This window comes from Colletotrichum lupini, chromosome 6 (genome assembly GCF_023278565.1).
Source record: "Colletotrichum lupini chromosome 6, complete sequence".
In the NCBI taxonomy this organism is placed as follows: domain Eukaryota; kingdom Fungi; phylum Ascomycota; class Sordariomycetes; order Glomerellales; family Glomerellaceae; genus Colletotrichum; species Colletotrichum lupini.
The window spans coordinates 678,351-696,495 of NC_064679.1; the positions used below are offsets into that span (position 1 = coordinate 678,351).

At 47.5% G+C, this 18,145-nt stretch overlaps 7 protein-coding genes and 1 non-coding gene across 8 annotated transcripts; 3 read left to right on the plus strand and 5 right to left on the minus strand.

The window, feature by feature from the left end:
• Positions 1-4: 4 nt before the first annotated feature.
• On the minus strand, positions 5-103 carry CLUP02_tRNA237. Its single transcript has one exon. It is a non-coding gene; the product is annotated as a tRNA-Val (tRNA).
• A 1,608-nt stretch (positions 104-1,711) lies between these two features.
• Positions 1,712-2,848, plus strand: CLUP02_11675 (pectate lyase; the record flags this gene model as incomplete). The annotated part of the gene is made up of 3 exons (XM_049290642.1): positions 1,712-2,179; positions 2,242-2,647; positions 2,712-2,848. The coding sequence occupies 3 exons, from the start codon at positions 1,712-1,714 to the stop codon at positions 2,846-2,848; spliced, it is 1,011 nt and encodes a 336-aa protein (XP_049147787.1).
• Positions 2,849-3,149: 301 nt separating this feature from the next.
• CLUP02_11676 (carboxylesterase) lies at positions 3,150-7,016 on the minus strand (the record flags this gene model as incomplete). The annotated part of the gene is made up of 5 exons (XM_049290643.1): positions 3,150-3,260; positions 3,318-4,082; positions 4,140-4,302; positions 6,224-6,256; positions 6,322-7,016. The coding sequence occupies 5 exons, from the start codon at positions 7,014-7,016 to the stop codon at positions 3,150-3,152; spliced, it is 1,767 nt and encodes a 588-aa protein (XP_049147788.1).
• Positions 7,017-8,024: 1,008 nt separating this feature from the next.
• Positions 8,025-9,296, minus strand: CLUP02_11677 (aldo/keto reductase; the record flags this gene model as incomplete). The annotated part of the gene is made up of 4 exons (XM_049290644.1): positions 8,025-8,356; positions 8,415-8,825; positions 8,894-9,071; positions 9,132-9,296. The coding sequence occupies 4 exons, from the start codon at positions 9,294-9,296 to the stop codon at positions 8,025-8,027; spliced, it is 1,086 nt and encodes a 361-aa protein (XP_049147789.1).
• A 733-nt stretch (positions 9,297-10,029) lies between these two features.
• CLUP02_11678 (uncharacterized protein) lies at positions 10,030-10,559 on the minus strand (the record flags this gene model as incomplete). Its single annotated transcript, XM_049290645.1, has 2 exons — positions 10,030-10,322; positions 10,502-10,559. 2 exons carry the CDS (start codon positions 10,557-10,559, stop codon positions 10,030-10,032), a joined length of 351 nt encoding a protein of 116 aa, XP_049147790.1.
• A 1,895-nt stretch (positions 10,560-12,454) lies between these two features.
• On the plus strand, positions 12,455-13,342 carry CLUP02_11679 (uncharacterized protein; the record flags this gene model as incomplete). The annotated part of the gene is made up of 2 exons (XM_049290646.1): positions 12,455-12,864; positions 13,084-13,342. Coding segments are annotated over 2 exons (669 nt in total), but the record flags the coding sequence as incomplete, so codon positions are not given.
• Positions 13,343-15,780: 2,438 nt separating this feature from the next.
• CLUP02_11680 (uncharacterized protein) lies at positions 15,781-16,161 on the minus strand (the record flags this gene model as incomplete). Its single annotated transcript, XM_049290647.1, has 1 exon — positions 15,781-16,161. A coding segment is annotated over one exon (381 nt), but the record flags the coding sequence as incomplete, so codon positions are not given.
• A 531-nt stretch (positions 16,162-16,692) lies between these two features.
• CLUP02_11681 (methyltransferase domain-containing protein) lies at positions 16,693-18,059 on the plus strand (the record flags this gene model as incomplete). Its single annotated transcript, XM_049290648.1, has 2 exons — positions 16,693-17,882; positions 18,011-18,059. 2 exons carry the CDS (start codon positions 16,693-16,695, stop codon positions 18,057-18,059), a joined length of 1,239 nt encoding a protein of 412 aa, XP_049147793.1.
• Positions 18,060-18,145: the final 86 nt, after the last annotated feature.

The window sequence follows — 18,145 nt, forward strand, 5'->3', positions numbered from 1 at the left end:
ATGATGATCTAGCCCGGACTTGAACCGGAGACCTTCAGTGTGCTCAGGTCGAGTTGCCTCGAATCTGTTAGACTGACGTGATAACCAACTACACCACCAGACCATTTAAATTGTTGAAGACTGAAGTGGAAATTAGGCAATAGGAATCATTGCGGCGGGACGGTGAGGAAGTGTGGGATTTGAGTCGTGAAGCGAGGGAGGAAAGCCCTGGTGGGGCCGTGTCTGCGGGGCGGAGTCTAGACCGGTGGTTGAGCCGGAGCTGAGGCCCCGAAGCAGACGTGCCTGGCCGAGAGGGCTGAGGTGAGACCGCCAGCGCCTCGAAAGCCCCTTACGTAAAGTTCTCCGCTGGCCTGGAATAACCCTCTTAGAACAACAGGTGAGCTGTCTCAGAAGCCTCCGAGACTCTCCTAGAAATCGTTGAGAAGTATCATGATGATAGGCTGATAGATGATCAACCGGATTCTTGAGCTCGACCAACATTGAGAAAGGTTTGACCCACTTCCTGGAGAAATGAGCACGTCAATTCATAGAAGTTGGTTGACTAGACGCAGTGTTACTCGACAACGTGGTTCATGGAAGAATCTGGACAAGGGCTCCGCGTGGCTTGGATTCCCGAACGCCTCCGAACCCAAAGAATGAAAGGACGATTGAGTCTGAGAGCATTTCCGGACGAGACCCAGCTCCGCATACATGAATTTCACAGGCTGATTTAGCCTGGGCGTCGCGGCATTGCATATGCGCCCTGCATCATGTGCATTTCGTGAGGGGTAATGATTCTCTAGCCCCTGGAGTAATATTGAACTTCAGACATAGGACAGCAAGAGGGGATTATTGCTCTCTCCCTGCGACTGACACTCGACACAAAGGACCTTGGATAATTGATGTTATTCCCGATCGGGGCCGCATAGAGTCTCTTTTTGACTTCCGGGAAGTCCATAAGCTTATTCCACGGGATGATGGACCCAACCAATGTGAAGTATTTTTTTTGCATTGGAGCAAGGTTTACCCCATTTTCCGTAGATTAGGCTTTACCACCAGCCAACTGCATTTCTTACCTGTCCCTGCAGCCTGCCCTATTGCACCTGCAGATATCCTCTAATAACCCCCATCACACACCGTCACCTCAGGCAAAATGATGTCCATCTCGCTTGATTTTCAGCGGTCGGAGTCAACCTTGGCTGCGTCCAACATCTCGTCTTTCCCAACAGGCAAATGCTCTGCAACATCCCGTGCCATTTCTGCTGCATCCCATCATGGCCCGGAGTCTCCATTTTCCACCACTGGCAGTGGAGCGCCATCGCTAGCCGGATCTTGGCATGGCCTTTCCGTGGTTGCGTGGCTTGCCCAAGATGCTCGACCTGGTATCCTAGATGACTATCATTGGTGATGGTTTCTGCAATTTCTGCAAGGCATGTAGGGTTCTCCGCATGCTCGTAGGAAAATGTTCATGACGTTCATAGAATCGCGGAATAGCTGCAGATCCAGTAGCTTGGAACCTGGCTCGAGGCTCGGTTCCGGGTTTGAGGGATGCTGATTGACTAGCAGACTGTGAGCTCATGGATGCAATAGATGGTATATAAGTAGGACCAGGCACTGGCCTTCCAGTCAATGGGCCGTTCTTGTAGATCACGCAATCTGTTGTCCGTAGTGGTCATTCTCCCCTCTGTATCTTCTTTTCCGGCCCCAGTTCATTCTCAAGATAATTACCACTATGAGAGTCAGCGTCTCGGTAGTTTTCTGCGCCTTCCTAGGCTTAACCACTGCCAATCCCCTCGATTGGCTCGGCCTTGCCTCTTGGGAAGTTGAAGGCTTCGCGAAAGACAACCCACTTGGCAAGACTGCCGGAGGCAAAGGCGGCCCGACCGTGACAGTCTCAAGTGTTCCTGAGCTTCAGACCGCGGTGGCAGGCAGTGATCCCAAGATTGTGGTCCTGAAGGGCGAATTCGTCTTGCCTGCACGCCTAAACGTCGGATCCAACAAGAGCTTAGTTGGCTACAAGAACACAGCACATATTACCGGCAAGGGTCTCAATGTCTACAACGCAACCAACGTCATCTTGCAGAATCTCAAGATCAGCCACATCCTGGACAATGACTGCATCACGATCCGTAACTCTACTAGGGTCTGGGTAGATCACAACGAATTCACCTCAGATATTACCAAAGGCCCGGACTTCTATGTAAATGACCTTCTTCCGCATGAGCTTCCTAATTGGATATGTTGCTAACTCCAATCAAACAGGACGGTCAGGTTGATATTATCCGTGCCTCGGACTGGATCACTGTTTCCTGGAACTACTTCCACGACCACTGGAAGTCATCCCTCGTTGGGAACGATGCCACATTCCGCGATCTCGACTTTGGCCATCTTCACGTTACATACCACCACAATTATTGGAAGAACGAGGGCACTCGCGGGCCTGCAGGTCGCTTCGGACACCAGCACATCTATAGCAACCTCTACGAAGATTTCCTCTATCAGGCCATTCACTCTCGCTCCGATAACCAGGTTCTCGTCGAGGGCAATGTCTTTCGCGGAAACACCCGTGAGGCGCTCAGCACTTACGGCCTCGTAATCCCCGATGATTCTCCAAATACTTGTGTCTGTGGTGACGAGGAATTGGATGGCTTTGCTAATCTTGGTGCACGTATGTATTTGCTTATCCCGTCACTTGTTCGTGACTATCTTAGGATATGCTAACATGGTAATAGCCAATGACTGGGGAAAAGCTGGTGTCAACATCACCCAGAAGGGTACCTTCTACAAGGCGCCCTACCAGTTCAAGCTCACTCCTCTGCATTTGGTAGCACCCATTGTCAAACTTGGCGCAGGAGTTGGCCGAGTTTGAAATACCTTACTAGAGCCGATAGAGTGAGAGAGCCATATAAGTAGACAGAGTACTATCCAAGAAACTCAGATAAAATTGCGGGACTTTTGCTAAGCTGGCGCGAGATCCTACGTGACAGATCGCATCAAATCGCTTCTTCGAGCTTAGGCGGACGTTTGTGTCATCGCAAGTCGGTATCAGACGACAACCGCATTGGCCACACTGACACTGAGATGGTTATGGGGGTGGCCAGGGCGACTACATGTACCCTTCATGGAACAATAATCGGCATGTAGTCGTAGAGAATTGATTCAGTCGAGTATTAACTGATAAGAGCGGCGCCGCAGGTGCGCATAGCACAAACGCCAGTGATGTCGTTGCGAAAGGCCATGTCTTTCCAACCCCAAACTTCAGAAGACCATAGAGTCCAGCTCTAGTCCCCAGACGAACCGTAAAGTCTCCCACAAATTTAGAAGCGTAATTTCTCTACATTATTCAGCAAGAAGTTGAAGCTGTCCTGTCGGAAATCATCATCTATCAAATCCGCACTCTTGGCCATCATGTGCAGCATCTTATTCCCGTCTCTCCACTTAGGCCAATCGATCAACTTCACCTTTGCCTTCCCCGTGCCACCAGAGGAGTCATTGGGGTCCAGATTGTAAGCAAAGTTAAAGTAGTACGCCCGCGTCGCCGAAGCAGCGTAGTTCGGCTTGATCCCGTAAAATACCTGGAGGAGATCAGATCCGTGGAATGTTCCGAGTACAGGAGTACCGTAGTCGTAACTGGCGAGGTAGCTCCAGGTGTTGACTTCTGGCTGGACTGTTTGAGAGATGTTGAACACAGCTCGACGGGTGAGGGTGAAAACCGTGTCACCTAAGATGGCAGCTAGTCTCTTGAACTGCGGCCGGACTTCGTTGAACCCTGCGGTTCTGAACGGCGATCCTTCAGAAGGGCGGGCAGCGTAAGTGCCTACTAAGTCCTTGATCTGCTGCGGGGAGGCATTTTTGAAGTAGAGTTCGCCGAGGTATTCTTCAACCTCTCGAGTCCTGGTGATGTTCGGTTGGAACAAAGCGAAAAGGGTGCCCTCGTCTTCTTGATCTCCTAAAATGAAGGGCACCTTGGGGAGCTTCCCAGAAGTAGCAAATACTTCTGGGCTTGACACTATGTTCTTCCCGTCAGGTCTCGGGAGGTAGGAAAGCGCCACTGAGCTGTAACTCAGAAGGCCTGGCACAGAGTTTGCAGCTTTGCGCATGTCCTAGCCGCATATGTCAGCCATAAAAGTCAGAGATAGAGGTACGCTAGATAGCCTTACATCGTAAGAGAGATCTCGCAGGCACTTTAATCGATCAGGCGCTCCATCACATCCGGCAGCAGACAGAACCTTGTTATAAACCTTTGTGGCTTTAGGAGAGTCCATTGGATCAGTCGGAACAGCAGATCCGGAGTTCATTATGGCACCGCGGAAGAGGGCCTTGCTATTGCGTGTGATGTTGCCGTTGTAGAGAGAGAGTTGACTGAAGATTGATAAGTCGACCTACCCCCTTTTGGCCACCCCATCAAAACATAGTATTAAAACATCGCTACTAACTACACTTAATTAATTAACTATCTTCTACTGCTATAATAATATAGTTATTATTCTCCTTAGGTAATTCGACCCCTGCGAGTCGACTAGGACTAATTAAATAGTCACTAAAGTCTTTTTAAGCTCTCTATATATCCTAAATACTCGTAAACTTCGTATTTAAGTTTATTAGTATACTCTTTTTTTTCCGCGGCCTTAATTAGTTAACTTTAGCTTTTAAAACTCGAATATAGTACTAAGATATTACTAAATAGTAAGCTTACTTATTAAATACCTTTTTTATTTTTTTAAATAGTAGTCGTTAAGTATTATAATTTAGACTAAGCTCTATAAATAACTTTAATTAATTATAGAGCTCGCTAGCCTTTTTAAGTATTAATTAGTTAATAATAGACGCTACTAATACCTAGTTAATAGCTTTTCTAGTATTACTAGTTATTTACTTAGTATTTGCGGTCTTTTTAATTAGTATAACTAGGTTAAATAGGACTATTAAATTAGTAAGTAGTCTAGCTATGTTAGGGGAATATAGTTTAGTTACTTTTTACCTATTTTATATATTTAATAATATTAAACTAGCTAAACGAGCTTTTTAATAGTAGCTTAAGAAGTACTACTTTTTAATAATAATAGGATTGTTTACTATATCCTCCTTACTAAGCTCTTTTTTATACTTAAACTTAATAAGTCTAAAAATAGTTATATTTAACGGCTAGAGGATATAGGAAGTATATAGTAATAAAAATAGTAAGTAGACGTTATTTTTATAGTATTCTTATATAAATTTTATTATTATATAACTCTTATAGCTATTTAGAATTAATAGTTAAGGCTTATTAAGTATACTAAGCCCCCTAAGGGGGGGGGTCTTAGTTTATAATAAGAATACTATTTTTAACTACTTAAGGGCAGTCTTATTAATTATTTAATTATTATTTATTACTATAAACTCCTAACTAGTATAAGGGTTAAGTTTAAGTAAAAACTATTACTATTATACCGACTTTCCTTTATATATAATTAGTAGTTTAATAGCTCGACTATTAATAAAAATATACTTAATTATAAATACTTAAATACGCGAACTAGGCTCTTTTTTTTATATTATTATAATCTCTATTTTACTTAAAACTAGGCTATTAAATCCCTTACCCTCTAGGATACTAATCATATTTATATTATACCTATTAGCCTATTTAATATTACTAATCTTTAATATATTAAGTAATTTAAATTATAACTTAATTATATTAATAGTAGCCCTATTTAGACGCCTCGAATCGATAGTACGACTTCTCTAGATTTTAATTAATAAGTTCCTCTTTAAAAAAGCGTCTATTTATCTTTTTTTAAAAGGATTTATATCCTCCTAGGATTTTAAAACTTACTTAGTAAATTTTATAAGCTATTTATAAGTTAATATAACGCTTAGATTATATTAAATACGAACTTATTAAGCTAGTTAGTTTTTTTCTTATAAAAGAAGTTTCTAGAGGTTTATGAATATTATTACCCTTATTTAGTAGCCTCTCTTATAATTACGAAGAGTTAACTTTAGAACTCCGAACTTAATCGAGGCCCGATTAACTAAGAGACCTCTTTTAATAGCTTTAAGAACCCGAATAACTTTATTTTTAATATACGAGACTATTATATATTAATAAATAAGTATATAAAAAAGAATTATATTTGGACGATTTTTGTAATTATTATGGTAGTTTGAAAATCGTGGGTAGGGTTTTAATGCGGTGGCTGGGATGGAGAAATAGGGTGGCCAAAAGGGGGTGGGTCGACTTATAGCGCCAGCCGACTCTCCCCATAGAGTGACCTTGTCCGGGTCGCCACTAGAAGACAAGCAATCAGCATCTTTGACTTTTTCATTTTGGTTCAGAGGGACTTTGAGACCTACCCAAAGCTAGCAATGTTGTCCTGGACCCATTCTAGTCCCATTCGTTGGTCCAGAAGACCGGCGTTAGAGCTGCCTTCCTGCATGAGGTCCTTGCCCGGCATGAATCCCCAAGCACCCACACGGTAGTTAACTGCTACGAAAACGAATGGCTTGCCGGTAGACATCCCTTCTGCGATAAGTCCAGCACCATTGTATATGGAGGTGCTGCCTAGTTCAAACCCACCGCCAAATATCCAATACATCACCGGTAGCTTATCTCCCTCTTTGGTTCCGGCGGGGCGTTGCACATTAATAGTGAGACAGTCTTCTTGCCCAACGGCTAGGTTCTTGAGAATGGGTAGATTGAGGACCTTATCGAGAAGGTCTGGAGGGATAAGAGGCGAGCCAAAGTCTGGTTGTAGGATGAACTGCGGGCATGACTCTGGTTGTTCTGTGGTGGCATCGACTTCGCCCATGGCTTCGGTAAGCCGTACAGGTGGCTTGAACCTCAAGTCTCCAATGGGAGGCCTGGCAAAGGGGATCCCATTAAATGATTCAACTTCACCAGCCTTGGCTCCAAGAAATCCTTTCGTTGTACCTTTCAGGTTTGCTTGAGGTGCCTTGATGGTGACTCGAGGGGTTCCACCGCCCCCTTGCTGTGGTGCAGCCCATGTCTGAGCACATAGAGAGACGAAGACCAAGGTCGAAATAATCATGATGAGGTAGCAAAGTATGCAAGAGCGGAGAAAGGCTCATCTGGCTTGTTCTCATCCTTCCACTAAGGCGAATCCATCGATCCAAATGGGGTTGTGGCGGCGGATTGGGATCGATATATGGCGCGATGGTCATTACGCCTGGAGCTTGTCTTCGGAATGGATGGAAAGGCAATGACTTCATTACGATCGATGAACCAAGATTCCATCGCTGCCGTCTTGGTTTGTCCAATGAGCTTAATTCCAGATGAACCAGGTAGCGCCGCGCGGGAGGTAGCGATATGGCGGACACTGTAGGTTATTCTTCGCATCGCATGGCCCGAAACGGAAGTGTTTCTAAAATTTGACAGCATTCCAAGATAGGAGGCTGCTCGTTGAACCTCTCAAGAACTTCAACAAGGGGCTCTCCCTACAACTCGATCCCATGGGTGGAAGCACGTTTCTCTCCACCCTCGGCAGCGAGATCACATATGATGGGTCGGCAGCTGTCACGCGATTATGCTATCAGATGGCTGCGACTTGGGATACGACCTTGGATGAATGAGTAGTGTAATGTAGACGGGGGCGGGGGGGGGGGGGGGCACAAGGGCTGAAATCGGCCTGAATTGGCTGCATCGGCTACATTGGAGATAGTGTTAATTAAAGCATCGTCGCCGAATCAGGCAGAAACTTATGTTCTGCGACGGTCTGTGTTGCGAGGATTCGAGGGAGATCAGACGAAGACCGCTTCAGCCAATCTAGGATCCGAATCATCATACTTCCGAATTCGTGTTCGGCACCGTAATTTAAGTAGTATTGGGAGACAGATATCGGGGAGCGCTGATAGCTGAAGCGAAGCTTCGTCAACGTCTTGGAAGTGTCAATCATTGCCAGCTTCCAGGGAGATGCTGGCTAACTTGTGTACTCTTGACGCTACACAGAATCATTGGGAGAAGGCTAAAAGAAAGATCTGATTGGCTCTACCTTCATTACTATTCAAAGGTTATCTAGATCCTTCCCTGCGCGGCCGACTTAGACATGTCCCGAGATGGCCTTGGGTTGGTACAGTTCTTCAAGGTACTTCTCCTCCTCATCGGTTAGGACCTTGCCGTCAGCAGTGATTGCTTGGTCGATTCTCTCGACGCTACTGAAGCCGATAATGGGGCTCGTAATTCGTTTGTTGATCCATGCAAGAGCCACATGGGACATGGGCCAGTCCCGCTTCTCCGCAATCTCCTGAACTCGCTTGATGATGGTCAGGTCCGGCTCCACCGTTCCATGGCTTCCGGGCTGACCCTCCTTCTCGGTCTTGCTGCGAGAGGTGGAGCCGAAGTCCTTTGGTGGTCGGGCTAGGTGACCACGGCCTAGTTGATGTCACCCATTAGCGTGAGCCGAACCTGAATGTGAGGGCCATTGACTTACAGAGAGGAGCCCACGGAATGAGTCCGACTCCAGTGTCGTTACAGAATCGGTTCATCTCCCTTTCTTCTTCGCGATACAATAGATTGTATTGATTTTGCATGCTCACGAACTTCGTCCAACCATTCTTCTCAGCGGTGAACTGCATCTGGGCAAATTGAGTACCCCACATGCTGCTGGCACCGATGTACCGAACCTTCCCCGTCTGCACCAAGTCGTGCAGCGTCTTCATCGTTTCTTCTACGGGTGTTCTGGGGTCAAATCTGTGGATCTGGAGAAGATCGATGTACGGAGTGTCCAGTCTCTTCAAGGACGCCTCCACCTGGTTGAAGATAGAAGCTCTAGACAAACCCCACTGGTTTTGGTAGTCCTTCGATTTGTTGATTTCCTCGCGGTAGTTGAAGTGACGAGTCTCTACAATGTGAGAAATTCGTCAGCGATGCGACCATGATTGTCACAGCATCAAGTACCGAGTCACATACCAGGCTCTTCACCGACAGCAAAGAAACACTTGGTCAAAATGACCACCTTCTCGCGGGGGATGTTGTATTTCTTCAGGGCCTTGGCAATCGTCCGCTCGGATGCGCCATTCGAGTATGCGTTGGCGGTATCCCAAGTATTCAATCCCCGATCGTAAGCCGCCTTCAGAAGCGGAAGTGCCTACATGTTATGTTTCTTAGCCACGCTGGTCGATGATCATCGCGTAAGCGTTCAGTATACCTCATCCTCATTCAGAGCCCAGTCGATGGACTGAGAGTCTCCAAAACTCATACAGCCAAAAATGGGAACTGAGACACGCAATCCGGACTTTCCGAGCTGGCGGTACTCGACCTTGGTGCTCTCGATACTTTCCCTCAGGCGTGCTGGGAGCTCCTTAGATGCCATTGCTGCGAGTTGTGCTGAACTTTTGATGAGTAAGTCGTTGTACGGGTGAATATGATCTGCTGAGACCGGCTGGCAGGCAATTGTTGGATTGAAAATTTGTAGACGGTTGTGAAGGGCAGAGAGATGGTCTAAATAGCTACGTTGCCAGCACAAACGTCATCAAGCCCGATCGCGACATACTTTGGAGCGGTCACAGCGCGGGTCGGTGATGGAACCGAGAAGCGAAGAGCTACCCCGCACTGCGCTGATCACTGGCCTACCTCTTTTAGCCCACCATCTGGTGCAGCTTGCTGACCATCAGAGCATTGGTGATTCGGAATTAGCTCTTAAACTAAGCTTGAGCTGTGGTCACCATGCAAGGGCATTGAAATCGATGACTGGTCCTGAATAAGCTCCTCTGCCCCTGATTAGGAGCCGGACTTAGGATATATCCCATCGACTGCTACAAGGCGACAGTACATCCGAGTGCGGGGGAAGAACTAATCAGGCGTTATTCCGATTTATTTCTACTATATCCGCAAATTAAAAAATTCATATCTCAGAGAATTTGGAGAAAAGCTGGAGACCATTGTATTGTCGCCTTGTAGCAGTCGATGGGATAAACTCCGCCGTCCACCAGGAAGACTGGCAATACGTTGTCACATCCGTTTCGCTTGGGGCTGTGGTTGTTGGCAAGGGCCATTATGCCCAACGATTGAAAAATGGCTTGTATTGAGGGAAGAAGTTAGCATCTCTAACTGAAGCACTCCTCAAAAGTTCCCACAAATGGTCCAGCGCCACTGGGGTCGTTGTTAGGTTCGCAAGCACCGCGAGTGCTGCAGGTTCCTCTACCATTGTTACAAGCAGCGCCAGCATTGACTTCAGCATCCTGGTTACCACCTCCCAAGATGAAGTCGTCGACTTGAGATCGTCCGTTTCCAGTCTGACATTCCTTGAAGTTACCGACAAACGGGCCAGCGCCGCTCGGGTCGTTATTAGGCTCGCATCGTCCGCCTTTGCAAAAACCCCGGCCGTTGTTACAACTTTCTAGAAGTTTCATTAGTTTTGGCTTAGTTCAACCCCCATTTACACAGTTCAATCATATCTTATCGGGCACGGGAGTCAATTCGAGCAAGTCGGTTACCAAGTGATAGCCGATTCATTTGTTCCAGCGAACGAGGACACCAAAGTCGACCCTTACTACGGATAGGAGGCGAAATACTTACGGGCCAATACCGAGCTCGCTAGAAGCGTCAGGCAAGCTGTCAGAGTAATTAGCCGCATTTTGAGGCATGAAGAGACGTAGATGAGATGAGAGGTATTTAATAACAGATGATTGAATAGATGCTAACGAGATAGGTGGTACGAAATATGGCTCTGCGATTCTGTACCAGACAAATGAGAATAATATGAATGAAGTCCAATCGAGGGATGAATGAGATATTTTCTTTGGATAAGAGGGAAGTTGTAGCCAAATTTATCTCCAGTGGCCGATCCAGATTTGTCCTTTAGTGGGTTCTTGAAATTCTCTTACCATGCCAATGTTCCAGAATCTTGGCAAATCCGAGGTTGACTCAGGGATTGATTCAGGAGATCTTAGTCTGTCATCCCATTTGTTCTCGGTGTGATCGCTTTCAACGGGAAATATAGCCCTATTTTACGTATTCGGTATCGTAAAAGGCATCCTTTGACCTGTCTGACACGTTGTCCCGTCACATAGTCACCTTGTGGGGTTCGGGGGGATCTACGCAATGTTCTAGGTCAGTCTGATCGCCGTTAAGATGACATGCTATGATCTGCCTGACATGGAGTTTCCAGTAGTTTCATTGGACCGTTCATATGAAACTCAAAGAATCTCGTGAAGCTCGAATTAGCTTTGTTACTAGGGTCGAGGATACCTTGTTTCAGTGATTAGGAGCTGTTGCACATCGAAACCGCAGCATTCGGACTGCACCGTCAATGATCTCGCCTGCAAATAACAGACTATAGGGATAGCGTGCACAATCCCTCCCACAGTGAATATTATCTCGTTAATGGCATGCGTCAAAATATGTCTGCTACGAGGCGTTGCACCAGCTGAAATGAATACCGAGCCAGGCCTCGGCTTTCACGACCAAGATTTGCATCAATGCCACCAACTGAAACTCCGTTCAATACGAAGCGCGTGTACAGGTCACTTGTTCAAAAAGACAGAGGTTCTGCAACCTAAGTGATAGTAGTTACACCTCACCTCACACCAGGGCAGCAGCGACTGTAAGATAATGAACTTGCCTTAGAGCCGGAAACGAAGAGTAATAGTAGGGAGCCCTCGTCTTCGGGCTCAACTTTGCCCATTTTCATCTGTACTTGCACGCCTTTTCGCAAAGTCATCTCATATTTAAACACCATAGCTGGTCAGTGGACTTAGTAGGTCCTGACGGACACGTTGCCAATGTCGGTTGCCAGTGTTCAGCATGTGTACAAAGCGAACGGAAACCACGTTGCTAACATTGCTGCTTCCCATCTCGAATCTGGCACTGTAGGGAAATGACGAGAGATCTGTTGTTAGATCCCCCTTACCCCCTGCTAAATCGGTAATAGTACGCTGGTAACTCTTCAGGGCCGTAGCGTTGTACTATTTCTGGCTCTGGTTACTAGCTACTAGCAACGAGCCATGTTGCAATCTCTGTCACCAGAACACAAAGGCAGAACGGATGTCATATCATTACTCTCTGCCGCTTTCTTCTCAATGCAGAGCTGCAGCAATAACTGAACGTGGCATTTGTCAGATGCCCCTCAATCGCTGTCCTAGACTAGGTAGACGACAATGCTACTTCTTCTATCGTTGTTGTGCCAGCGAGCCAGCCTCCTCCACTTTTCGCGAACCTTAATAACTCGATGTCAATAGGTATACGACACAGGGAAGAAGCTCACAGAGGCCAACTGCTGTTAGGTCTAAAAGATGAATTGCTAAATCTGCCCCTCCCTCGAAGTGTACTCTCAGCGCTCTATATATACCTGAGCTGCTCCTTTGTTGCTTGGTCCTCCTCCTATTGCCTCTTATACTATCCCCTATCCGGCGGAGCCTGACACTCGACCCTCCCCCCCCTTCTTCTCTAACCTTTTCTGCTTTCCCATCCTCTTCCTCGCCGGGATGATCTCTTTGGCCCTCCATACTTACTGCTTGAGATGCCTCCAATTCGGACAGCAAAGTCTTCCGCAGCGAAGAAGTCTGGCTCTGTTGCAGCCTTCTTCGTAAAGGTAGACAGAAACAAAGCTCTAGCTCGCGCTATCAAAGTCCAGCCAAAGGCACCAAAGACGCCAGAACGCCTCAACATGTAGAACCCCCGCTAATGTCACAATCGACCACAGCGCTAGCCTCTTCAATGACAACAACAACGACGGACTCTTCGAGTCCACCTGAGGAAGGATACGACGTCATCGACTTGGTGACGACGGACAAAGTGGGCTTGCCTGACCCGGTGCCTCAGACAGTCACTGTTCCTTCTGAGCCCCAGCCGTCAAAATCAAGAGCATCATCAATCCAGCAATTGAAACACATCAGGCGCCCAGACACTCAGAAGGGCACTAAGGGTATCCTTTTCCAAGGCAATCGGAGTTGGGAAACGGAACATCTAAACAGACTGGGATCTTCGACAAGACAAATTATTCTCGGGACCGAAACGCAACTGACACGGTAAGTTAATATCTAATGACGCATATCCCATTCACCCTCGGCCAGTTCGATTGTAGAAGGAATAAGATTTGATTTTCTGCTCATGGCACCGCTTAACTCAGTAGCGTTGCATCTGCTTACCATTGTCCCCAGCGAAATCATCGACGACCTCATCTCTTTTCCCAAAGTTTGCCGTAACCTGTGGCACATTGAATTCCTACACTTGTACGACAGCTATCATCCCGATAACCACGCCAGAGACTTGACGGACGACACTATCGTGAGGCTGGCGGCGGCGTGCCCTAATCTTCGTTCTGTCAAATTGCGGACTACCACCCAATTGGGACACAGATCTTTGATCGCATTCTGTCAACATTGTCCAGGACTGGAGCACTTGCAGATAACTGGCTAAGCTGCCAATAGAACTCTCTTCGTGCACGAAGAATTCTTTGTGAGCTAGCGAGACAGCCCAGCTGGGCTCCCGAGCTCAGGAAGGTTGTGCTCTACGCTTATGGTGGTTGGCTTTGCGGGCCTTACCTGGAGCACGTGCTTGCATTATCGTGGACGAGGCCAAGGATGTCCATAGAACTTCAAAATATTCAACTGAACAGGAAGCCGAGATGGACGGATCCAAGGTCTTACCTTAACTCTTTCGACAGGACTGGATACGCAAATGGGAGAAAGAGATATGAGAAACATGGTGAATATCGTCCCGACGTGTAATTTCCTCAGCACGCCGTTGGTCGTATCATCTATTGCAAAAATTCTTCTCTCAACTTATTTCAAAACTAAAGGTGATTACATGTAGGCTCAATGCAGTCTTGAGATAATTGACGTGACAGCGGCGATGTACTCAACACCTTCGACCATTGGTCCGGCTTTGGCTTTGCTACATGTACTCACGTAGTCTAGTGTGGGAAGCCAGCAAATGTTCCAACATTCTTATGGCGGTTCGCAACAGATTGTGATAAAAACTAGCCAGTGAATGCGGCCAATTAGTCAAAGTAGTTAGCTAGGCAAAAGCTCTTTTCTTTTGCTATCACGTTTGTCTAAACGCCTCATTTCTTGATACCTGCTATGAGTACACGGGCGCTTGATTTTGTTAGAGACACTTGAGCCCTTGAACGGTAGTTGGGTGTTCCTCTAGCAAAACGACTAACTAATCCCATCAATCAAGTAGTATCCATATGCGACCACAATACCAACGCGATTCGGATCATTGGGCCCGGACAGGTGGGGGTGGTGGCAAATCTCAACAGGTCATGAGCAGATTTTGAAGAGCAACTTCGTAACTCAACGTCATGTAGCAAACTTTACAGTGATATGACGTTTTACAATACGTCTGAGCTCAAAGCATCTGATTTAAGAGTCCTAATGCAGGAGGACTTCTTCATCTTGGCTCAATCTACAGATGGCGAGCAAAGGTGAATAGATCCCTCTGTATGTTAACATTGTAAAGCCGCTTGTCACTCCAAGGATGATTCTCTGAGGCTCAATAGAAGCACTGAAAGACTCTTCGGCAGAAATGTGGCGGCCTTTCATGAGGACCAGTCTCTGAAATTTTACAGACGGCGGAACAATCAGAGCATTATGTTGATATGCGAAGTAAGAATTGAGTGAGTCACTCGAGAATGGCAAAGAAGGATAAGCGTGTTTTTTTCGCAGCGAGTTATTCAAAGGCAAATGATGCATATTGAGGCAAGCGTTGTATCAAGGCATAACAGCCAAAAGAGCATGCTCTATTCCGTCAGGAGATGTGTTAGTCCGTGACCTAACCACCTTGTCGTATCTTCGACACGCGGAATGAGTCCTCGATTTAAGACATGGGTCACCCGTTAGTTCTTGTATGAATATCTTGTTTGCATGTTCCTACAGCACCCGTATGAACAATCGCATGCAATCAATGTAGACTACCGTAGAAACTCGTCCAACTCGTATTTACGCTAGGCCGTGCTCCCGCTATCTCAGATAGCTTTCGACCAATACTTACCTCGATTCAGACTATACATCTCAATCAGTGGCGGATATCAGCAAAATTTTGATACCAAGAGAGTCTTAAATCATCTAGTACACGGGCTAGCGCAAATATGAGTTGGACGAGTTTCCACGGTAGGTATCAAAGTAAAGTGGCGAACCGAAGTCGAATACCGTCGATAGCCATGATTGGTTCTCCCAACCGATCTTTATAGGCGATAAGCTGGGTTGACTTTGAGCTTGGACTCCAACCATTAGAAATGAGACAGGCCACGCCACTCCTGGTACGGACGACCGCATGGAATGAAGAGGCCGCCGCCAAAGACCCTAGCAAGTCAACAAGTCTGCCTAAGCATCTGGCAGCCAAACGTATGGGACGAGGTAAGCCCTGAGGATAACAAGGCATACTTTGAATAAACCCATGGGCTAAGCAATATGCGGACCGGTCCAGGCCGCATTTCGACTATGAGAGCAAGGCAGTGCCTGATACCAAGCTGAGGCTATTTGTAGTTCAAAAGACAAAAATGACGACGGTTGGATGACGAATGTGGCAGAATATGACATGTTATAGCTTAATCAATCTTGAATAGTCTGTCCTCTCTGATCCATGGAGCAGTTTCACCGTATTGACAGCTCACACACTTATCACATCTCTCCGCTGGTGATGAGTCCACGACGTAACCACACTTCGGAAAAACAGCTGAGCCACACATGGCGAAACACAAGCGGACGCAATGACCTCTGGCGCCCTCGCCCTTTCACCGGCGCTTCATGTCCGCTTTAACCACACAGCTCCAGCCACATCAGCCCTATCGCGACGAACGCGGGATCCGCGTGCCATGCCGACCGTGCTTAATAAAGTGGTTTAAACTGGGACTAAGCAGGGAGGAATCGGGCTTTGATAATAATCCACCGGGAGTAAGCCGGTAAAAAGAACAACAAAATTTTGGAGGCCATGCAGAGAGCGCCACAATGACGTCGAAATGCAACAAATATACACACGCAACGAATGGAAAACAGCGGGACAGAGAAGCCAATGGACAAGGGCAAATAAGAGAGAGGCGCAGAATGCGATGCAACAGCGGACGTGGTTGTGATGCGGTAGAGTCTAGACAAGAACAGGACCTTTACAGTCACACACGCCGCAGCGCAGGACAAATTCTTTATCGAACTATCAGGTGGCCCCGGAGGTGACTCAGCGCGTAAGCCAGGAGTCGAGTCCGTCCGCTGTGTCCGCTGCCCGCGGGTTTTCCTTTGCCTCTCCCTCTATTCTGATGTGCTCGGAGCTTTCCAAGGCGCTGCTTTTTCCGGCCCCTTGTGTTATTAGCTGATGATGGGCTGGCTGCTAGCCCCAGCGCTGGAGCTCCCGTCCTCTTTAAGTGGTCTGGTGATGGTTGGACCCAGTCGGAATCTTCGGACATACCTCCGTCCATCCCGAGCAGCGTCACGAGAGATTAGAAAGCAATCCGGTTTGCGGCTCCGTCAGATCTTTCTCCGTTCTTTGACTGGTTGGTTTGCCATTCGGTCATTGATGATTGATCGAATGCCAAACAGACGAGTAAAGAAATGAGAGTACTATGTATAAAGGACTTTGGGCCGCCCATCACCTGTCCCCTTTCGCCTCTCCATCATTTCTTGGATGCACACTGTGATACCCAGCTTGTTTGCCTTCCTGCCTCTCTTGATTTTCTCTCTTCTGTTGGTCGTCTTACCTCTCACCTGCGGACAGAACCACAAGCCCCCTGAATTCCCTACAGCCGCACGTCATCTGCCATTCCACTCGCAGCCATGTCAGCAGCGGCAGCGATTGCGCAACCGCCATCGGCGACAACAATACCTCACATCGGTGATACGAGTCCCAGTCCCAGCGAGACCTCAGATGACGTCTCAACATTGAAGCCCGCCGGTCAGGCATCATGGAAGAAGAAGCATGGCCTGCATCTTGGCCGCAGCAATAGCGACCACAGCAACAACAGCGCAAAACATGAAATCAACCGCACAGCATCGCCTAAGCGGTCCAAGACGTTCTGGAAGTCATTCAAGTACCTCCTCGACTTGACGCCAAAACAAGTTGACGATTTTATGGCATCTTATGTCATTTACAGCCTTGACTGGGCAGATGAGGAGCAGATGGTTAAGACGCTCGGCCCGGATTACAAGACCAAAGTCGGCGACTGTTTGCAAGCTTACTATGGAGTCCTGAATCACCTCTGCGCGCTGGGCGACGTGGAGAAGATGTACATCCCTCCCCTGATGGACAAGAAGGCGTCCGTTCTCGATAATCAGATGCTGTACGAGGAGTCGATCGCCCAGGATATTGGTCTGAAACCGGGAGACAGGGTCCTGGACCTTGGATGCGGCCGCGGAAGAGTCGCGGCCCACATGGCGGCTGTCACCGGCGCCGTGGTCACCGGTCTAAACATTGACCCGAACCAGATCGCCCAGGCCAGGGACTTCACCGAGCAGATGGGTCTGGAAAACAGCTTCACGATTCAGGACATGAACGAGCTGCCGCTGCCCTTCAAGGACAATTCTTTTGACGCATTCTACCAGATCCAGGCACTTAGCCTGTGCAAAGACCTCCCGAAACTATTCAGCGAGCTGCGCCGCGTCCTGAAGCCCGGCGCCAAGATTTCGTTGCTGGATTGGGTTAGTCTCCCGGCGTACGATGCGACGAACCCGGAGCACGCGGAGTTGATGCGGCGGACAAAGCCACTGATCGGAGCTGTGGGGACACCGACGCCCGAAACTTTCGAAAAAGCCTTGAAAGATGCTGGTTTCGCCATTTTGAAGTCGGACAATGCCAGCATAGATGGACTACAGGCGCCACTCATCGACAAAGCCGACGTGTACTTTCGCAGTTTGCGACAGGTTATTCTTGGTCTGGTCAAGGTGCACTTGCTGCCGCCCCACTTCAAGACGCTCATCAACCGGCTTTGTCTGGATGGGCAGGCCTTTGTCAAGATGGACACCTTGCGGTTGGTGACGACGAGTTATAGAATCATTGCGCAGAAACAGTGATTCTTTGTGAGGCGCTTAGGGAGTGTGGATATTTGTTTAAATGGCATGGCATTGATTTTAAAGCTATTTGATGTTACTTTGACAGCGTGGCGAAGGGCTGGTCCACGCTCTCGATGGTCGTCTCGAGCACGTAGCATACGTGCTTTTCAAACTTAATTGCTGGATTCATAATAGACCATAGATCATGAGGAATCGTAACGATACTATGAAAATCCAATAC